Raw genomic sequence first — 20,026 nt, forward strand, 5'->3', positions numbered from 1 at the left:
CCATCCATATATCCATCCACATGGAAAATCAAATTATAGGACATCTACAGTTAACAAACTAACAATAATCATTGAGTTTCCTAAATAGATAAAACATCAGCCCTAAATGCATACTTTTCACAGAAATATTAAAATAGCAAAGCTTCCTATAATGGAAAGGTGATGTAGCTGAGGTCCTAAGTCCCTTCCACCTTACTCTCCCTATGCAAAATGATTTATTATCAAAGATAAATAGCATTTACCCTTCCCATCATTGGAAGGTTATGGAAATAATATCCATGCAATAGGGAAATACACAGATGTACCCAAACCAAAGTACTTGGTATTACTCCTTACTTATACAATAATTTACTCAAAACATGCAAAGGATAATGTGTTATTTCACAAATATGTTCCTTAACATGTGGAAAACGATCTTGTATCCCAGATCTCTTAGAGACCAGTCCTCCCAGGAGTGCGCAAGGGCGGCAGAAGCAACAAAGCTTTTTGGACAAGGTTCCTTCGGGCCTTCATCTTCAGCCAGGAGGCAGATCTGAGACCCAGACCTCTGGGCACCTTCCCCTCTAGAGGAGAGTCTGTCTCCAGGGTGGGCTCAGACCCCGGGACTCAGGGGGGAGTACCATCTTGTATCCTGAATCTCTCAGAGACGAGTCCGCACAGGAGAGCACAAAGGCCTGAGAAGCAACAGAGCTTATTGGACAGGGTACCTTCAGGCCTTCATCTTCAGCCAGGAGGTAAAGCTGAGCTCCAAATCTCTGTGCACCTTCCTTGCAAGAGGAAAGCTTGCCTGCAGAAAGTACTCTTACCACTGGGACTCAGGAGAGTTGGACTCCCTGGAGTGCTAAAAGAGGCAAATAAATAAATAAATAAATAAATAAATAAATAAATAAATAATTCACAGGTGGAACAAGCTCCAGCCAGAGACAGCTAGAACATCTAACACCAGAGATTACCAGATGGTGAAAGGCAAATGTAAGAAACTTACTAACACGGTGAAGGGGCTGGAGGCGCCATGTCGGGCCGGGAAGGTGGCAAAAAGAAGCCCCTGAAACAGCCCAAGAAGCAGGCCAAGGAGATGGACGAGGAAGATAAGGCTTTCAAGCAGAAACAAAAGGAGGAACAGAAGAAACTCGAGGAGCTAAAAGCCAAGGCCGCCGGGAAGGGCCCCCTGGCCACAGGTGGAATTAAGAAATCTGGCAAAAAGTAAGCTGTTCCTCACATCTGGGGTGATGGTGACCCTCCTCTTCCATTCCTATTTAAACATCTGGATTCCCTGCCATAGCATCTTTGCCACCTACAGCTAGAATGAAGTGTTATCCTGTAACCTGTCAAACATCTGGATTCCCTGTCATAACATCTTTGCCATGTAATAGCTAGAATGAAATGTTATCCTGAAGCCTATTGTACATTGTAATAAACTTTTGTAAAAAAAAAAAAATGAATAAAGTAAATAATGCAATGGCTCGATGTCTCTAGTGTTCAGCAATTCCTACCTCAGCTGTGAATTTAAAGTGAACTCAGTCTGGAATCCCACTAGAGCCTACTGCTCCATCTTCATTGTACTCTGAATTCTGTACCACTTTGAATTAAACCAACTCCTTTAAAAGCCAAAAAAAAAAAAAAAAAGAAAAAAAAGAAACTTACTAACAGAAACCAAGACCACTCAGCATCATCAGAACCCAGTATTCCCACCACAGCGAGTACTGGATACCCCAACACAATAGATAAGCAAGATTCAGATTTAAAATCGTATCACATGATGTTTGTAGAAGATTTTAGGAAGGACATTAATAACTCAATTCAAGAAATACAGGAGAACACTGCTAAACAGGTAGAAGTCCTTTAAGATGAAACAAAAAAAATCTCTTAAAGAATTACAGGAAAACACAAACAAACAGGTGATGGAATTGAACAAAACCATCCAAGATCTAAAAATGGAAGTAGAAACAATAAAGAAAACCCAAAGGGAGACAACGCTGGAGATAGAAATCCTAGGAAAGAAATCAAGAACCATAGACACGAGCATCAGCAACAGAATACAAGAGATGAAAGAGAGAATCTCAGGTGCAGAAGAATACATAGTAAACATGGACACAACAATCCAAGAAAATGGAAAATGCGAAAAGATCCTAACTCAAAATAACCATGAAATCCAGGACACAATGAGCAATCAAATCTTAGGATAATAGGTAAAGATAAGAATGAAAATTTTCTTTTTTTTTTTTTTTTTGACATTTGCGATCTCATTTCCTTTAATATAGAAAATTTTCAACTTAAAGGGCCAGCAAATATCTTCAACAAAATTATAGAAGAAAACTTCCCTAACTTAAAGAAAGAGATGCCCATGAACATAAAAGAACCCTACAGAACTCCAAATAGACTGGACCAGAAAAGGAACTCCTCCCAACACATAATAATTAGAACAACAAATGCACTAAATAAAGATAAAATATTAAAAGCAGTAAGGAAAAAGGTCAAGTAACATATAAAGGCAGGCCTATCAGAATTACACCAGACTTTTCACCAGAGACTATGAAAGCCAGAAGATCCTAGGCAGATGTTATACAGACCCTATGAGAACACAAATGCCAACCCAAGCTTCTATACCCAGCAAAACTCTCAATTACCATAGATGGAGAAACCAAAGTATTCCACGACAAAAACAAATTCACACATTATCTTTCCACGAATTCAGCCCTTCAAAGGATAATAACAGAAAAAAACCAATACAAGGATAGAAACCACACCCTAGTAAAAGCAAGAAAGTAATCCCTCAACAAACCAAAAAGAAGACAGCCACAAGAACAGAATGCCAACTCTAACAACAAAAATAATAGGAAGCAACAATTACTTTTCCTTAATATCTCCTAATATCAATGGACTCAATTCCCCAATAAAAACACATAGACTAAGAGACTGGCTACACAAACAGGACCCAACATTCTGCTGCTTACAGGAAACCCATCTCAGGGGAAAAGACAGAAACTACCTGAGAGTGAAAAGCTGGAAAACAATTTTCCAAGCAAATGGTAGGAAGAAACAAGCTGGAGTAGCCATTCTAATATCTAATAAAATCGACTTCCAACCCAAAGTCATTAAAAAAGACAAGGAGGGACACTTCATACTCATCAAAGGTAAAATCCTCCAAGAGGAACTCTCAATTCTGAATATCTATGCTCCTAATGCAAGGGCAGCCACATTCATTAAAGAAACTTTAGTAAAGCTCAAAGCACACATTGCACCTCACACAATAATAGTGGGAGACTTCAACACCCCACTCTCACCAGGGGACAGATCCTGGAAACAGAAACTAAACAGAGACACAGTGAAACTAACAGAAATTATGAAACAAATGGATTTAACAGATATCTACAGAACATCTTATCCAAAAACAAAAGGATATAACTTCTTCTCAGCACCTCATGGTAACTTCTCCAAAACTGACCATATAATTGGTCACAAAACAGGCCTCAACAGATACAAAAATATTGAAATTATCCCATGCATCCTATTATATCACCATGGACTAAGGCTGATCTTCAATAATAACATAAATAATAGAAATCCAACATTCACATGGAAACTGAACAACACTCTTCTCAATTATACCTTGGTGAAGGAAGGAATAAAGAAAGAAATTAAAGACTTTTTAGAATTTAATGAAAATGAAGCCACAACATACCCAAACTTATGGGACACATTGAAAGCCATCCTAAGAGAAAAGCTCATAACTCTGAGTGCTACCAAAAAGAAACTAGAGAGAACATACACTAGCATCTTGACATACACAGCACAGCTAAAAGTTCTAGACCAAAAGGAAGCAAATTCACCCAAGAGGAGTAGATGGCAGGAAATAATCAAACTCAGGGCTGAAATCAACCAAGTGGAAACAAGAAGAACTACTCAAAAAATCAACCAAACCAGGATGTTGTTTTTTGAGAACATCAACAAGATAGATAAACCCTTAGCCAGACTAAAAGGAGGACACAGGGACAATATCCTAATGAACAAAATCAGAAATGAAAAGGGAGACATAACAACAGAACCTGAAGAAATCCAAGACATCATCAGAACCTACTACAAAGCCTATACTCAACAAAACTGGAAAACCTGCATGAAATGGACAATTTGCTAGACAGATACGAGGTCCCAAAGTTAAATCAGGATCAGATTAATGATCTAAACAGTCCCATATCCACTAAAGAAATAAAAGTCATTAATAGTCTCCCAACCGAAAAAAAAGCCCAGGATCAGATGGGTTTAGTGGAGAGTTCTATCAGACCTTCAAAGAAGACCTAATTCCAATTCTCCTCAAAATATTCCACAAAACAGAAACAGAAGGTATTCCACCTAGTTCATTCTATGAAACCACAATTACTCAGATACCTAAACCGCATAAAGATCCAACAAGGAAAGAGAACTGCAGACCAATATTCCTTATTAATATCGATGCAAAAATACTCAATAAAATCCTCTTAAACCAAATCCAAGAACACATCAAAACAATCATCCATCATGGTCAAGTAGGCTCCATCCCAGGGTTGGTTTCATATATGAAAATCCATCAATGTAATCAACTATATAAACAAACTCAAAGACAAAAACCACATTATCATCTTGTTAGATGCTGAGAAAGCATTTAACAAAATGCAACACCCATTCATGATAAAAGTCTTGGCAAAATCAGGAATCCAAGGCCCATAGCTAAACATAATAAAAGCAATCTACAGCAAACCAGTAGCCAACATCAAAGTAAATGGTGAGAAGCTTGAAGCAAACCCACTAAAATCAGGGACTAGACAAGGCTGCCCACTTTCTCCCTACCTATTCAATATAGCACCGGAAGTCCTAGCCAGAGCAACTAGACCACAGAAGGAGATCAAAGGGATACAAATAGGAAAGGAAGAAGTCAAAATGTCACTATTTGCAGATGATATGTTAGTATATATAAGTGACCCTAAAAATTACACCAGAGAATGCCTAAACCTGATAAACAGCTTCAGTGCAGTAGCTGGATATAAATTTAACAAACCAGTGGCCTTCTCTAAACAAAGGATAAACAGGCTGAGAAATTAGGGAAACAACGCCCTTCACAATAGTCACAAAAAATAAAAAAAATATAAAATAACTTGGTGTGACCCTAAGTAAGGAAGTAAAATATCTTTATGATAACAACTTCAATTCTCTGAAGAAAGAAATCAAAGAAGATCTCAGAAGATGGAAAGATCTCCCATGCTCATGGATTGGCAGTATTAATATAGTAAAAATGTCTATCTTGCCAAAAGCAATCTACAGATTCAATGCCATCCCCATCAAAATCCCAACTCAATTCTTCACCAATTTAGAAAGCGCAATTGGGCAGGGCATGGTAGCACAAGCCTTTAATCCCAGCACTTGAGAGGCAGAGGCAGGAGGATTTCTGAGTTCGAGGCCAGCCTAATCTACAAAGTGAGTTCCAGCACAGCCAGGGCTATACAGAGAAACCCTGTCTCGAGGGGAAAAAAAGGGGGGAGGGCAATTTGCAAATTCATCTGAAATAACAAAAAAACCTAGGATAACAAAAACTATCCTCAACAAAAAAAAAAAGAACCTCTGGTGGAATCACAACCCCAGACCTCAAGCTGTTCTACGGAGCAATTGTGATAAAAAACTGCATGGTACTGGTTACAGAGAAAAACAGGTAGATCAATAAAATAGAATTGAAGACCCACAAATGAATCCACATACCTATGGTCACTTGATCTTGACAAAGGAGCTAAAACCATCCAGTGGAAAAAAAGACAGCATTTTCAACAAATGGTGCTGGCTCAACTGGCAGTTATCATGTAGAAGAATGCAAATCAATCCATTCTTATCTCCTTGTACAAAGCTCAAGTCTAAGTGGACCAAGGAACTTCATATAAAACCAGAGACACTGAAACTTATAGAGGACAAAGAGGGGTAAGTCTCAAAAATATGGACACAGGGAGAAAATTCCTGAACAGAACAGCAATGGCTTGTGCTGTAAGATGGATAATCAACTAATGGGACCTCATAAAATTGCAAACTTCTGTAAGGCAAAAGACACTGTCAATAAGACAAAATAGCCACCAACAGATTGGGAAAGGATCGTTACCAATCCTAAATCCGAAAGAGGACTAATATCTAATATATACAAAGAACTCAAGAAGCTGGACTCCAAAAAAATCAAATAACCCCATTAAAAATGGGGTACAAAGCTAAACAATTATTCTCAACTGAGGAATACCAAATGTCTGAGAAGCACCTGAAAAATGTTCAACATCCTTAATCACCAGGGAAATGCAAATCAAAACAACCCTGCGATTCCACCTCACACCAGTCAGAATGGCTGGATCAAAAACTCAGGTGACAGCAGTTCCTGGCAAGGATGTGGAGAAAGAGGAACACTCCTCCATTGTTGGTGTGATTGCAAGCTGGTACAACCACTCTGGAAGTCAGTCTGATGGTTCCTCAGAAAACTGGACATAGTACTACCTGATGACCCAGCTATACCACTCCTGGGCATTTACCTAGAAAATGCTACAACTGGTAATAAGGACACATGCTCCACTATATTCATAGGAGCCTTATTTATAAAAGCCAGAAGTGGAAAGAACCCAGATGTCCCTCAACAGAGGAATGGATACAGAAAATGTGGTACATTTACACAATGGAGTACTACTCAGCTATTAAAAACAATGAGTTTATGAAATTCTTAGGCAAATGGATGGATCTGGAGAATATCTTCCTGAGTTCAGTAACCCAATCACAAAAGAACACACATGATATGCACTCACTGATAAGTGAATATTAGCCCAGAAACTTAGAATACCCAAGATACAATTTGCAAAACACATGAAACTCAAGAAGAAAAAAGACCAAACAATGTGTGGATACTTTGTTCCTTCTCAGAATGGGGAACAAAATACCCATGGAAGGAATTACAGAGACAAAGTTTGGAGATGAGATGAAAGGAAGGAGCATCCAGAGACTGCCCCACCCGCAGATCCCTCCCATATACAACCACCAAACCCAGAAACTATTGCATATGCCAAAAAGATTTTGATGACAAGACCCTGATATAGCTATCTCTTGTGAGCCAAATACACAAGTGGATGCTCACAGTCATCTATTGGATGGAACTCAGGGCCCCTAATGAAGGAGTTAGAGAGAGTACCCAAGGAGCTAAAGGGGTCTGCATCCCTATAGGAGGAACATCAATATGAACTAACCAGTACCCTCCAGAGCCGTGTCTCTAGTTGCATATGTAGCAGAGGATGGCCTAGTCAGCCATCAATGAAAGGAGAGGCTCTTGGTCTTGCGAAGATTATATGCCCCAGTAAAGGGGAATACCACAGCCAGGAAACAGGAGTAGGTGGGTTGGGCAGTACAGCAAGGGGAGGGTATAAGGGACTTTTGGAGAGGAAACTAGAAAAGGGGATAGCATTTCAAATGTAAATGAAGAAAATATCTAATAAAAAATTAACGTTAATAATAATAATAATATTCAGTAGCTTTACAACTAGAACTAGACAGGCCAGGATCTGGTGAATTCCTCACTTCTGTAATAAAATCTCCATGAAGCTTCCAATAAACATTTCCTGTGGTCTCACATCCCCAAGCAAAAAAAGAAAAGAAAAATCAAATCTTGTATCTCAAAATCAAATAAAAAAATCAGCAAATGACCTTTAAAACAAAAAACAAAAACAAAAACCAAAAAAAAAAAAAACAAAAAAAACCCATGTGGAGTAACAGTGTATCTAATAATTAAACTGTCTTAAACATCAGACAAAATATGTTTTAGCAAGTGTTTGCAATCTATAGTTTTCCAACCCTGGTTCAGAACTATAAGCTTCTCTATGTCTAAAGCTGAATAGAATCACTGATTATCTACATAGACTTGAATAGGATTAATTCACCCAATTGTATGATATCAACTTTTGTAGATACCCCTACTTTCTATAACTCCATTTCTTTAAGGGTAACACTGTATATGATTTGAGTCAACTCTCCCAAGGCCCTTACAACCCCCCTGTTTTCATTCTGGACAACCAGACCCCACTCATCCTCAGACAGTATAATATACTCTAATACAAGGCCCTAGTAATGTACTCCAAGCTAAATTTGAATGGTGCATTTAAAGTAATTAATGTATGACATTCATTTAATACATTTAGCTTTAAAATTATTTACCACCCAGACCTTCATGGAATAAATGAACAATTCCGTGTTATCTGAGGTTTCAAGGTAAGAAAACTAAAACCCAAGGGAAGGGAAGAGGGTTCTCGATGTATTACCAAGTACTTCCGCTTATCAGGATCCTGTACTACGGGGACATTACTAGCAATTAAGCAAAATTCCAAAGGGTCTGCCGCTAACAAAGCCCAGTGAAATTTATTTATACTTAGAAAGCTAATTGCCCCCAGTGGAAAATGCAGAGATGATCCCAGCACCCCCTTAACTCCTACTCCATTGAGACTACAGGAAGAAAGAACTTGCTTAACAGAAAGCAAGCCCCAGAGGCCCAAACCAAGGGATCCCTCAGCCAGTAGCATCGCAAAGGCTATAAGGGTGAAGCAGAAAGAGCATAGTCTCACAAGCAAGCAGCACTACCCCTAAAGCTGCAGAAATGGGTCTCTTTAAGGAACAGCAGCATGCGAGAAGCTGGGAGAAACAGCCGGCAGTGGCCTCACTGCAGATTCTCATCTAAGCAGAGTTCATCAGCAGAATCCAAGGCGGAGGGAGAGGTATAGTAATGGAGATCCTTCTGAGATGTAACTTTATTAAATGTTACAGGTTTGGGAAACAGAGGAGACAGCTGAGACCTAAATCCGAACCCTTCAGGGGAGAGACTTTGAGCATTATTCACCAAAGGTCAATCTTGCTGCAGAGTGTTCTGATCCAAATCGTCTTCATAGACAACCTGACCTAGTACAGAAAATGCAGGGTATACTAAACAATGATGACAAGTGTACATGGGCCCTGATACCCCCATTCATGAGCCTTCTTGAGCATTGCACGGACCCCAATGCTGGATACAGTATTGTGCAAACTAGGCTCTGAGAAATACAGAAGGTTGAGAGGGTAAGATTTGCAACAATGGCTGATACTTAATAAAATACTGTAGTAAAAGTTCTGTGTTCTCGCTTTCTTCAAAGAGTAAGATAAGTACTATCTTCAGACCATGGGTGTCTCTAGCTGAAACTAAGGAAAGCAATAAGGAGATTAGCTCATTAGCTTTAATGCTGAGATGTTCCCTGCATGCATATAGAATCTCAGTGGGGGGGGGGGATGATGGGGGAGTGGTAAGGAACAAGAGAGTGATTCAGAAGAGAGGAGGAAGAAGGACAGAGAGAGAGAAAGAGAGAAGAACGGAAAGAGGGAGGGAAGGAGAGGAGGGAGAAAACCTTTTTTATGCCTGTTTAAGAATAATGGAGAATATATGTACCATGTCTAGAGACTTCACAAGAACGTTGAGCCTTTCCTTCTGCTGTCTTCTGCCAGATGTGATTATCAAGGACATGCAAAGCTGCAACCAAACCTCTGTGTCTCACTTCATTCTGGTGGGCCTGCACCACCCACCTCAGCTCGGGGTACCACTCTTCCTAGCATTCCTTGTCATCTATCTCTTCACTGTCTCTGGCAATGGGCTCATCATCCTCACTGTCTTGGTGGACATCCGGCTCCACCGGCCCATGTACTGGTTCCTATGTCACCTCTCCTTCTTAGACCTGACCATCTCTTCTGCTATTGTCCCAAAGATGCTATCTGGCTTTCTCTTGGATAGTAGAATCATCTCCTTTGGGGGCTGTGTGATTCAGCTGTTTTCTTTCCATTTCCTGGGCTGCACTGAATGCTTTCTTTACACACTCATGGCTTATGACCGATTCTTGGCCATCTGCAAGCCTTTACACTATGCTACCATCATGACTCGCAGCGTCTGTAACTACCTTGCTTTGGGCACCTGGATTGGAGGGACTATCCACTCACTTTTCCAAACGAGTTTCATATTCAGGCTGCCTTTCTGCGGCCCAAACAGAGTTGACTACTTCTTCTGTGACATCCCTGCCGTTCTCCGTCTAGTCTGCGCAGACACCACCATCAATGAATTGGTCACCTTTGTAGACATTGGCTTCCTGGCCCTCACCTGCTTTATGCTCATCCTCACTTCCTATGGCTACATCGTGGCTGCCATTCTGCGAATTCGGTCTGCAGATGGGCGCCGCAATGCCTTCTCTACCTGTGCTGCCCACCTCACGGTGGTCATCGTTTACTATGTGCCCTGTACCTTCATTTACCTACGGCCTGGCTCACAGGAGCCACTGGATGGGGTGGTAGCCGTCTTCTACACAGTCATTACTCCCTTGCTTAACCCCATCATCTATACACTACGAAACAAAGAGATGAAGGCAGCTTTGCGGAGGCTGGGAGGCCTCAGGGAGGTGCACCCCTGATGACTTCACCCAACCCAGGATTTTCATACACACAAGCACAAGGATGAGAGACATTGTGCCAAGTAATTAGGAAGAGTTAAGAAGAGAGAGAGAGAGAGAGAGAGAGAGAGAGAGAGAGAGAGAGAGAGAGAGGAAGAAAGGAAGAAAGGAAGAAAGGAAGAAAGGAAGAAAGGAAGAAAGGAAGAAAGGAAGAAAGAAAGAAAGAAAGAAAGAAAGAAAGAAAGAAAGAAAGAAAGAAAGAAAGAAAGAAAGAAAGAAAGAAAGAAAGAAAGAAAGAAAGAAAGAAAGAAAGAAAGAAAGGAAGGAAGGAAGGAAGGAAGGAAGGAAGGAAGGAAGGAAGGAAGGAAGGAAAAGGGAAAGGGAAAAAGGGAAAGGGAAAGGGAAAGGGAAAGGGAAAGGGAAAGGGAAAGGGAAAGGGAAAGGGAAGAGAGAGAGAGAGAGAGAGAGAGAGAGAGAGAGAGAGAGAGAGAGAGAGAGAGAGAGAGAGAAATTAGTATAGGAAGGAAAGGACACCTTTTAGAAGAAGAGGGAACCTAAAGAGTTCTAAATTGTAACCCATTGGTACTCATGCTTTTCTGTATCATCCTTCAGCACTGTAGAAAATCAATCAAAATCCCACTGCACAAAGGAGGGCTCTATGAGGAAAGTTGTAAGATAAACACAATGGCTACATAAAGGCTATTTCTCTGGGCCACCATCTATGTGTGCATTTTAAGTTCTAAGCCCAATGTTGACACAAATGTCTTACATGTAAACTGTCAGATTTAACCCTGACCAACAAACCTTGTGTAAGTATTATTGTCATTATTATACACCTACAGAGGAACTGAAACTCAAGGAAGTAAGGTAGCATTCGCAACTCTCTTCTCTCTGCATTCTGCTTTAACAAAAGAACTGCCACTGTACTTGAACACGAAGGAGAAAATCCACTTCAGTGTGAAGGACCTATTACATGTGCACTGCCCAATGCCTCGAGTAGATTCAGATAAACTCTCACAGGACTCTACTTTAGTAAAATTTAGGTAGCTGAATCAAGGAAAAGTTTCCTTGCCATGTGCATAAAGTATACCATTCTGATGTTCTGTGGATGCAAGTGAAACAGACTGTCTGATATGGTAAATACATATCTGGGCTGCTATATTCCTTCATTACAGAGATGTAGAGTATGCGTGGGGGCAGAGTTACCAGGTGTATGTAACTGATTGACAGAAAATAATCAGTGACTTGAAGTTCATCTAATGCCAGCATCTAAGAGGATGTCTTTCATTAACAGGAACTCCTAAGCACTGGATATACTTGTCCTGGTTTTGAGAATGCACCTGGCCACAGACAGTCCAAGAATATCTCTATCCTCCAGACTCAATTCCAATTGACCCTTTTTTAACCTAGGATGATGGATGAGGGAAGATTACTAATAAGTATATTGTCATGCAGTTCCCTTCCAAAGTTAAATCTCAAACTCTATGAATGAGTAATATGGATTCAACTCAGCACTAATGTGTTCAATATGTCTCTAAATCAGCGGCATTATGGTTTCTTCTAAATGAGTTTCTAATCTTCAGACTAGAAATACATTTGCATATGAGTCAAAAGATTAAATATATGATAAAATAATTAAGAAGTTATTGATACAATTCATCATATACTAATATTGCTTAGGAACTGAAGAGAAGAAAAGATCACTAAATTTGAACTATGAAAATATAGTACCTGAGAAAATATGGTATTATGTAGTTGGAATGTATTTTAAGACCCAGTTAGTGTAAGAATATAGACATTTTTCATATGAAGGGAAGAATTCCCTGCAGAATAATATTAATAACAAGAAAAAGGAGAAGGAGGAGGAAGAGGAAGAGGAAAAATGCTCTAGGGAAATTAACTCTCTGGTAAAGAACAGCCCAATATATTATATTGGTTATTATATACATAATTTATATATATAATATATATCCATGTAAATTATATGTTATATTGGTTATTATATTATAACCTTTCAGGTTAATATACGCAACCACAAAGCTATAGGCAGCCATCATACTCCAAAGTCAAAATGAAGCCAGAGCCTAAGTGATAATCCCCATGGACCAAACCAGCCCTACTGTCAACACAAAAATATCACCTCTCATCAAAGCCAAGGACAAACACATCCCACAACATTCTGAAAAATCATCTTAATCTGTAATTTCATTCATCTAATGAAGATTCTATGAAAACTCATCATTTTACAAAGAAAAGTACCACATGAAATCCCAAGAAGCAAGTTTACTCTCTCTTCGCAGTTAAGAAGCATCTTACCCACACAGTCACCACAAAGAACTCTCCAGCTATGTATTTTTAACTTTTACCTCTTGAGAGGATACTGATGTAAAATCTGGTAAATAATAAAATCTAATAAAATCTTTAAAAAGAGAAGAAGAGCAAAAGTAGTGTTAGGCTGTGTAACTATTTCAAGACTAATAAGTGAAAATTAAGTACTTAAACACTACTTAGAATTTCAATAATTATACTCTGGCCTCTTTTGATCCTTCAGTTTCATCATTTTAAATGCATGCATGTATTAACATGTGGGTATGTATATACATCCAGACTTTATTAATATATGTTTGTTAGTATCAAACGTCCTTCTATAAAAATTTTTAAATATGCTTAAAGTACAAAAGGGTTGTTCTACCAGTTTTTTCTGTTCATTATTTCTGTTTCATCACATTTATGTAGGTTAATCTCCGAATGTTTTCTCGAACAGTAAGCAAACAAAAGTACCTCAGCCACCTTACCTGAGCTCACTTTGTTTTAAGAAACTTTTGTCTAAGATTTTATCCACTGTGTCTTTGATCATGAAGATGCCTATTCGGTGTGTCGAGTTATCCTGGCACTTCACCAGGCTCTTATGCAACGGCAATATACTATTTCCTGTCACAAGTGGATGGCATGGTCACCAAAAGTCCATTGTTTCTATCTGCTCAGAGCATTTCTGGAGTAACTGTATATGGTTGTTGAAACTCTGATAATCATTATTTCTAAATTCCCTGCAGGGCATACTCTCTCTGAGATTCATTTTCAGTAAAATAAACGTTAACAAGATGATCTTCAACGACCCTGTATTTGAGATTCAAGTTTCCTACAACTATTCCAGTCCTATGCTCCCCATAAAAAGTTCTGATCAAAACTCTCAAAACTGGTCAGGGGAGTGTCCTTGAGAAAGAGGTAAAGGGGCTAACAGAAAAAGATTGAAATCTTCAGCCAGACATTGTTATATCCACCATTTCTATCCTTTATGATGTACGCAGTTAAACATATCAGGTATGATTCACTTTTTCCAAAGGTTTATTTCTATTTGCATTTGTTAGATATTTTACTTTATTTCATTTGATTCAAAGACATGATTGTGAGATTTTAAGCATTCAGATTTAAACTGTATAGAAAGGCTATTCAAGTACATGAACTAGTCCATATTTGAGTACGTTTTTCTATTCAGTAATAATATTCTCACATTGGAAGGGTCACAGAAAAATTAATAGTTAGAATAATTGTTTGGAAAAACTAAAGTTTGATCTTACAAAATATACTACTTGGTGTTGTGACACTAGTGACTATTCTAGACAGATTTTTATTTACATTTTAAAATTGTAGAATGGATTATCTAGCTAATGTACATGCATATCAACTCTTAAAATTACCATTTCTAAGTCACAGATGATTGAAATTTAAATGTGCAAATTTACATGTAGTTCCAAATACCTAACCAGGCTTCGTGGCTTACACTAAGCTTACATGTGCATGCTTTCCCTCTGTCCAGGCACTGTACCTGTTCATGGTCCTTGGAGATGATAAACTATAACCCAATCATTACACAAGAAACCATATCACTTATGTTTTATAAGTTTATTTGACGTAATATGTACTCTTTTGAAAACACTCACCAGATTACAACCATTCCCTACTATGATATTTTAAAACTTCTCTACAATTGTGTTCCATATTGGTCAATCTATGTTTACCCACAGCCCTAGGAATGTAATAATCTACTTTCTATTTCATAAATCTGCCATGATCACCCCCCTACACAAGCACACGCATGTGTGTGCACACACAAACAAACACACACACACATACATACACACACAAACACACACACATTTTGCGGCTTATTTTATTTCACTTTACATGCTTTTTAGGGTCATCTGTTTTATGGCATGTGTAGTGACAATTTTGGAATTTGGAATTCTTTTTTTTAAAAAGACACAGAAATATTATAAGAATGCACTATCATCTTAATCCCAGGTGTAGGAATATGGGGTCGCTTACACCAACCACAGCAGCTGGTAATGACTTGCCTCATGCTCTTCCTAGGCATGGTTTTACTGCCTTCAGATAGTTTCTTTTTTTCTTTTTCTTTTTCTTTTCTTTCATTGGATATTTCCTTTATTTACATTTCTAATGTTATCCCCTTTCCCAATTTCCCCAGTTGTGTGATATTTGGAATTTTGGGAACTTTTCAGAAGTTATATAAATGCTAGGAACTCAAGAGGCAGAGTAAATGGTTGTTAGTTGTTGGTCCTTGGAAGGATAGGGGCTTAGTTGCAGTTTGATAGTAGTCATGCTCAAAGAAGAAACAAAAAGAAAGAAATTTGATTCAGGGATCTCTCTCTCTCTCTCTCTCTCTCTCTCTCTCTCTCTCTCTCTCTCTCTCTCTCTCTCTCTCTCTCTCTCTCTCTCTCCCTGATAGGGGTTGAAACCAGAGGATAAAGTGTAGGAAAAAGAAGAATAGCAAAGTAGCAAAGTATAACTGTAAGGTATTCTATAACACACAATTTCCATTTTTACTTATATACTTTATTAATATACTTATTGTTAGAATGTTTTTCTATGTTTTGTTGACTATGGATAACTCATTTTCCTTTTTTATTAGGTATTTTCCTCATTTACATTTCCAATGCTATCCCAAAAGTCCCCCATACCCTCCCCCCCACTCCCCTACCCACCCACTCCCACTTTTTGGCCCTGGCGCTCCCCTGTACTGGGGCATATAAAGTTTGCAAGTCCAATGGGACTCTCTTTCCAGTGATGGCCGACTAGGCCATCTTTTGATACATATGCAGCTAGAGTCAAGAGCTCCGGGGTACTGGTTAGTTCATAATGTTGCTCCACCTATAGGATTGCAAATCCCTTTAGCTCCTTGGGTACTTTCTCTAGCTCCTCCATTGGGGGTCCTGTGATCCACCCAATAGCTAACTGTGAGCATCCACTTCTGTGTCTGCTAGGCCCCGGCATAGTCTCACAAGAGACACCTATATCTGGGTCCTTTCAGCAAAATCTTGCTATGGATAACTCATTTTCATTTATTTACTTATTTTTATATTTATTTTTAACATGACAAAACAAAATATAAGATAAAGGAAAAGCAAAATGCATGAAACTCAAGAAGGAAGACTGAAGTGTAGATACTTGATAATTCTTCAAAGGGGAACAAACTACCCATGGAAGGAGTTACAGAGACAAAGTGTGGATCAGAGACTGAAGTAATGACCATCCAGAGACTCCCCCACCTGGACATCCATCCCATAACCAACTACCAAACCCAGACACTATTGCGGATGCCAACAAGAGCTTGCTCACAGGAACCTGATAAATTTGTCTCCTGAGAGGCTCTGCCAGTGCCTGACAAATACAGAAGCAGATGCTCACAGCCATTCATTGGACAGAGCACAGGATCCTCAATGAAGGAGCTAGAGAAAGAACTCAAGGAGCTGAAGGGATTTGCAGTCCGGTAGGAGGAACAACAATATGAACTAGCCAGTACCCCCAGAGCTCCCAGGGACTAAACCACCAATCAAAGAAAACACATGGTGGGACTCTTGGCTCTAGCTGTATATTTAGCAGAGGATGGCCTAGTCAGTCATAAATGGGAGGAGAGTCCCTTGGTCCTTTGAAGGTTCTATGCCCCAGTATAGGGCAATGCCAGTGCCAGGAAGCAGGAGTGGGTGGGTTGGTGAGCAAGGGGAAGGAAGAGACAATAGTGGGTTTTTGGAGGGGAAACCAGGAAAGGGGATAACATTTGAAATGTAAATTAAGAAAATTGATGTTGCTAAAAACAGTGGTAAACACCTGAATCTCAGCTATGAAAAAAGCTGAATCAGGAAGATAACTAGCTCAGGAGTTCAACACCAATATGAGTAGCACGTGCAGACTTTATTTATCTTAAGGGAAATATTAATTATGTAAATAAACTGAAAAATAATGAATAAAAAAAAAAGATAAAGCAAAAACCATAATATTGAGGTGGGACAAGGCAACTCAACAGAAGGAAAAGATTCCCAATAGCCAGAACAAAAATCAGAGAGACCCACTCAATCACACACTGAGGAGTCCTGTAAAAACACTAAGCTGAATGCATAATATATATACAAAGGACCTGGTGGAGGAACCTGTAGACCCTGTGCTTGCTGTTTTGTGGAAAGTATACAAAGACAATGAAGGATATACTAAGCTGAAAACCATAGTATATACACAGAAGACCTGGTACAGACCTGTGCTTCTTGATTTGGCCTTTGAGCATTCCTATGAGCCTTACTTAGCTGGTCCAAAGGGCCTAGTTCTCCTAGTGTCCTCCATCCTCTCTGATTTTTATGTTCTTTCCACTTCTGCTTCCCCTGGGTTCCCTGAGATATGAGGGGAGTGGTGTGATAGATAAATTCCATTTAGACTCCCTCTCCACATATCTGGCTGTGGATCTCAGCATCTGCTCCCATCTGATGCCAGAGGAAGCTTTTCTACTGATGATTAAATAAGACACTTATCTATGATTATATCAGAATATAATTCAAAGTCATTTTTAAACGTAATTGTATTTTTTTTATTTTTATTAGGTATTTTCCTCATTTACATTTCCAGTGCTATCCAAAAAGTCCCCCATACCCTCCCCCCAACTCCCCTACCCACCCACTCCCACCTTTTGGCCCTGGCATTCCCCAGTACTGGGACATATAAAGTTTGCATGTCCAAAGGGCCTCTCTTTCCAGTGATGGCCGACTAGGCCATCTTTTGATATGTATGCAGCTAGAGTCAAGAGCTCCGGGGTACTGGTTAGTTCATAATGTTGTTCCACCTATAGGGTTGCAGATCCCTTTAGCTCCTTGGGTGCTTTCTCTAGCTCCTCCATTGGGGGTCCTGTGATCCATCCAATAGCTGACTGTGAGCATCCACTTAGGTGTTTGCTAGGCCCCTCACAAGAGACAGCTATATCAGGATCCTTTCAGCAAAATCTTGCTAGTTTATGCAATGGTGTCAGCGTTTGGAGGCTGATTATGGGATGGATCCCTGGATATGGCAGTCTCTAGATGGTCCATCCTTTTGTCTCAGCTCCAAACTTTGTCTCTGTAACTCTTTACATGGGTGTTTTGTTCCCAATTCTAAGAAGGGGCAAAGTGTCCACACTTTGGTCTTCATTCTTCTTCAGTTTCATGTGTTTTGCAAATTGTAACTTATATCTTGGGTATTCTAAGTTTCTGAGCTAATATTCACTTATCAGTGAGTACATATTGTGTGAGTTCTTTTGAGATTGGGTTACCTTACTCAGGATGATGTCCTCCAGGTCCAACCAGTTTTAGAATTTCATAAATTAATTTTTTTAATAGCTGATTAGTACTCCATTGTGTAAATGTACCACATTTTTTGTATCCATTCCTCTGTTGAGGTGCATCTGGGAAGAGAGACGAAGAGAGAATTGATATCTAGGAGAGAGCCCAGAAGACACCATGAGAAAACACATGGAGCAGAGAGAGCCAGATCTATACCAAAACAGAAGTATCTTGGGCATATTGCTTGGGAGGTAGCCAGATTACCTTAGAGTATTATATTAATAACTTCCCAATTACTGTGCCATAAAGCTTATTAAGTAAATCTAATAGTCAATGTCTCAATAATTTGGGAGCTAGTGGATTAAAGAAAAGCAGCTACTTATATGTTTGCACTAGCACTTAGACTTGATGGATATAATGAAGAAACAAAGTTAGGCTTCTCCTATACTATCCCACAGATGGAAAAGGAAAAGCAAAGGAAATCCTGAAAAGTCAATGAGGAAAACAGCATTTTCCCTCAAAGTAATATAAAATAATTCATCTTGGATTGGGTAAACTGAAATGCATGTTAAGATTAAGTGACAGATCTCTATCATTTCTTCAGGCCATTTTAGAGGGAAGAAAATTAACATTTAGAGACATCTGGGGTTTTTTATCCACCTCAGATCATGATTAGCACACTGCATTCATTATTGATATGTAAATTTCAATTATTTTCAATTACTATTGTCATTATACTTGTGCATGTACATGGAATTTGTGTTAGAGAACATGCCATGGCACATGTGTGGGGGACACGGAATAACTTGGAGGAGATGGCTCTCTCCTTTCACCTCTATGTAGGTTTCAGGAGTCAAGCTCATGCCATCGGGTCCCAGTTATAAAAGGCAGGCACCTTTACCAATGGAGCTATCTCACCAGACCAAACAGACAAGTTCAATACTGATAGAGTAACATTGTTCTAGAAAAGGGAGAGTACTATGAAACACAGGATGAAATGATGCTGAAGTATTCACTCTTTGTTGTATAGTAATAGCTTATTTGGTGGAGACACTTCAAGTTTTCCCTTACAGTGGCACGAATTGTATTCACTGTGTAAAACACCTGTCCAGGTACAGACCAGAAAACTGATATTAAAGGGAGGGAGTGCAGTGATTTGGCCCCTGTTGAAGACTGAAGTTTGCTAATACAGTTCTTGGTCACGTCTTTATCTTCCTCACCATAATAGAATTATCCTCTTGAATTGGAAGCCAGAGTAAACACTTCCTGCATTAAAATGCTTCATGTCAGGTTATTATCTCAAAAATTAAAAGCTACTGAAATAGGATGATTACATGTTAAGTTCTTATCATCTTTTGCCCACTGGGAAGTTTCCTGAATTGGCTTCCTCTGCCTCCCCAGCAGAAGAATCAACACAATTACTCCTAGACTCTGTCATGGAATCTGACCAGATATGCCACTGCTTGCATGAATGCTTAATTCTCTCACTAGGAATGGTCTCCACAGTGTTGTGCTCCATGCCATCGATATCTGGAAGAAGGTCAATGGAGAGATTGACTCACACATTAGTGCCTATTGTAGGGGAAGCCACTCGCCTCACACAAGAACACCTGTCATCCAGTGAGAACCACAATAGACATGGATTGCAGTTCTACAGATGTACTGGGGGAACAAACTTGTAATGTTAAAAATACTGCAAAACATCCTCATTCTTTTCCCAGAGGTGATGCAGTATAAACCTACAACTCACGGGAATAACTCAAACTAATGATTGAACTTCCACTGTACCTTTAGTGCTGCACGCCTTTTCTGCGGAATGGAGGGGGTTTATGTCAGGTTCTTTCTGGGAATGTATATTTTCACAACCCTGTCTTCTCATGATGGCAGAAACTGAAATGCATTTGCAACAACAACAAAAAGCTAGGTCAGCTGAACTGTATTAAAAGATAGGAAGCCTATCTTTTATTAATTGCTGTGTTTAAACACCGAACTTAT

At 39.3% G+C, this 20,026-nt stretch overlaps 2 protein-coding genes across 2 annotated transcripts; both read left to right on the forward strand.

The window, feature by feature from the left end:
* Positions 1-997: 997 nt before the first annotated feature.
* On the forward strand, positions 998-1,299 carry LOC110302507 (translation machinery-associated protein 7). Its single transcript, XM_021173294.2, has one exon. The coding sequence runs from the start codon at positions 1,013-1,015 to the stop codon at positions 1,205-1,207; it is 195 nt and encodes a 64-aa protein (XP_021028953.1). The 5' UTR covers positions 998-1,012; the 3' UTR covers positions 1,208-1,299.
* A 7,355-nt stretch (positions 1,300-8,654) lies between these two features.
* Or10g6 (olfactory receptor family 10 subfamily G member 6) lies at positions 8,655-10,454 on the forward strand. The gene is made up of 2 exons (XM_021173130.3): positions 8,655-8,747; positions 9,505-10,454. The coding sequence occupies exon 2, from the start codon at positions 9,522-9,524 to the stop codon at positions 10,452-10,454; it is 933 nt and encodes a 310-aa protein (XP_021028789.1). The 5' UTR covers positions 8,655-8,747; positions 9,505-9,521.
* Positions 10,455-20,026: the final 9,572 nt, after the last annotated feature.

Source organism: Mus caroli, unplaced genomic scaffold (assembly GCF_978045245.1).
Source record: "Mus caroli unplaced genomic scaffold, Mus_caroli_1 scaffold_11, whole genome shotgun sequence".
NCBI lineage: Eukaryota > Metazoa > Chordata > Mammalia > Rodentia > Muridae > Mus > Mus caroli.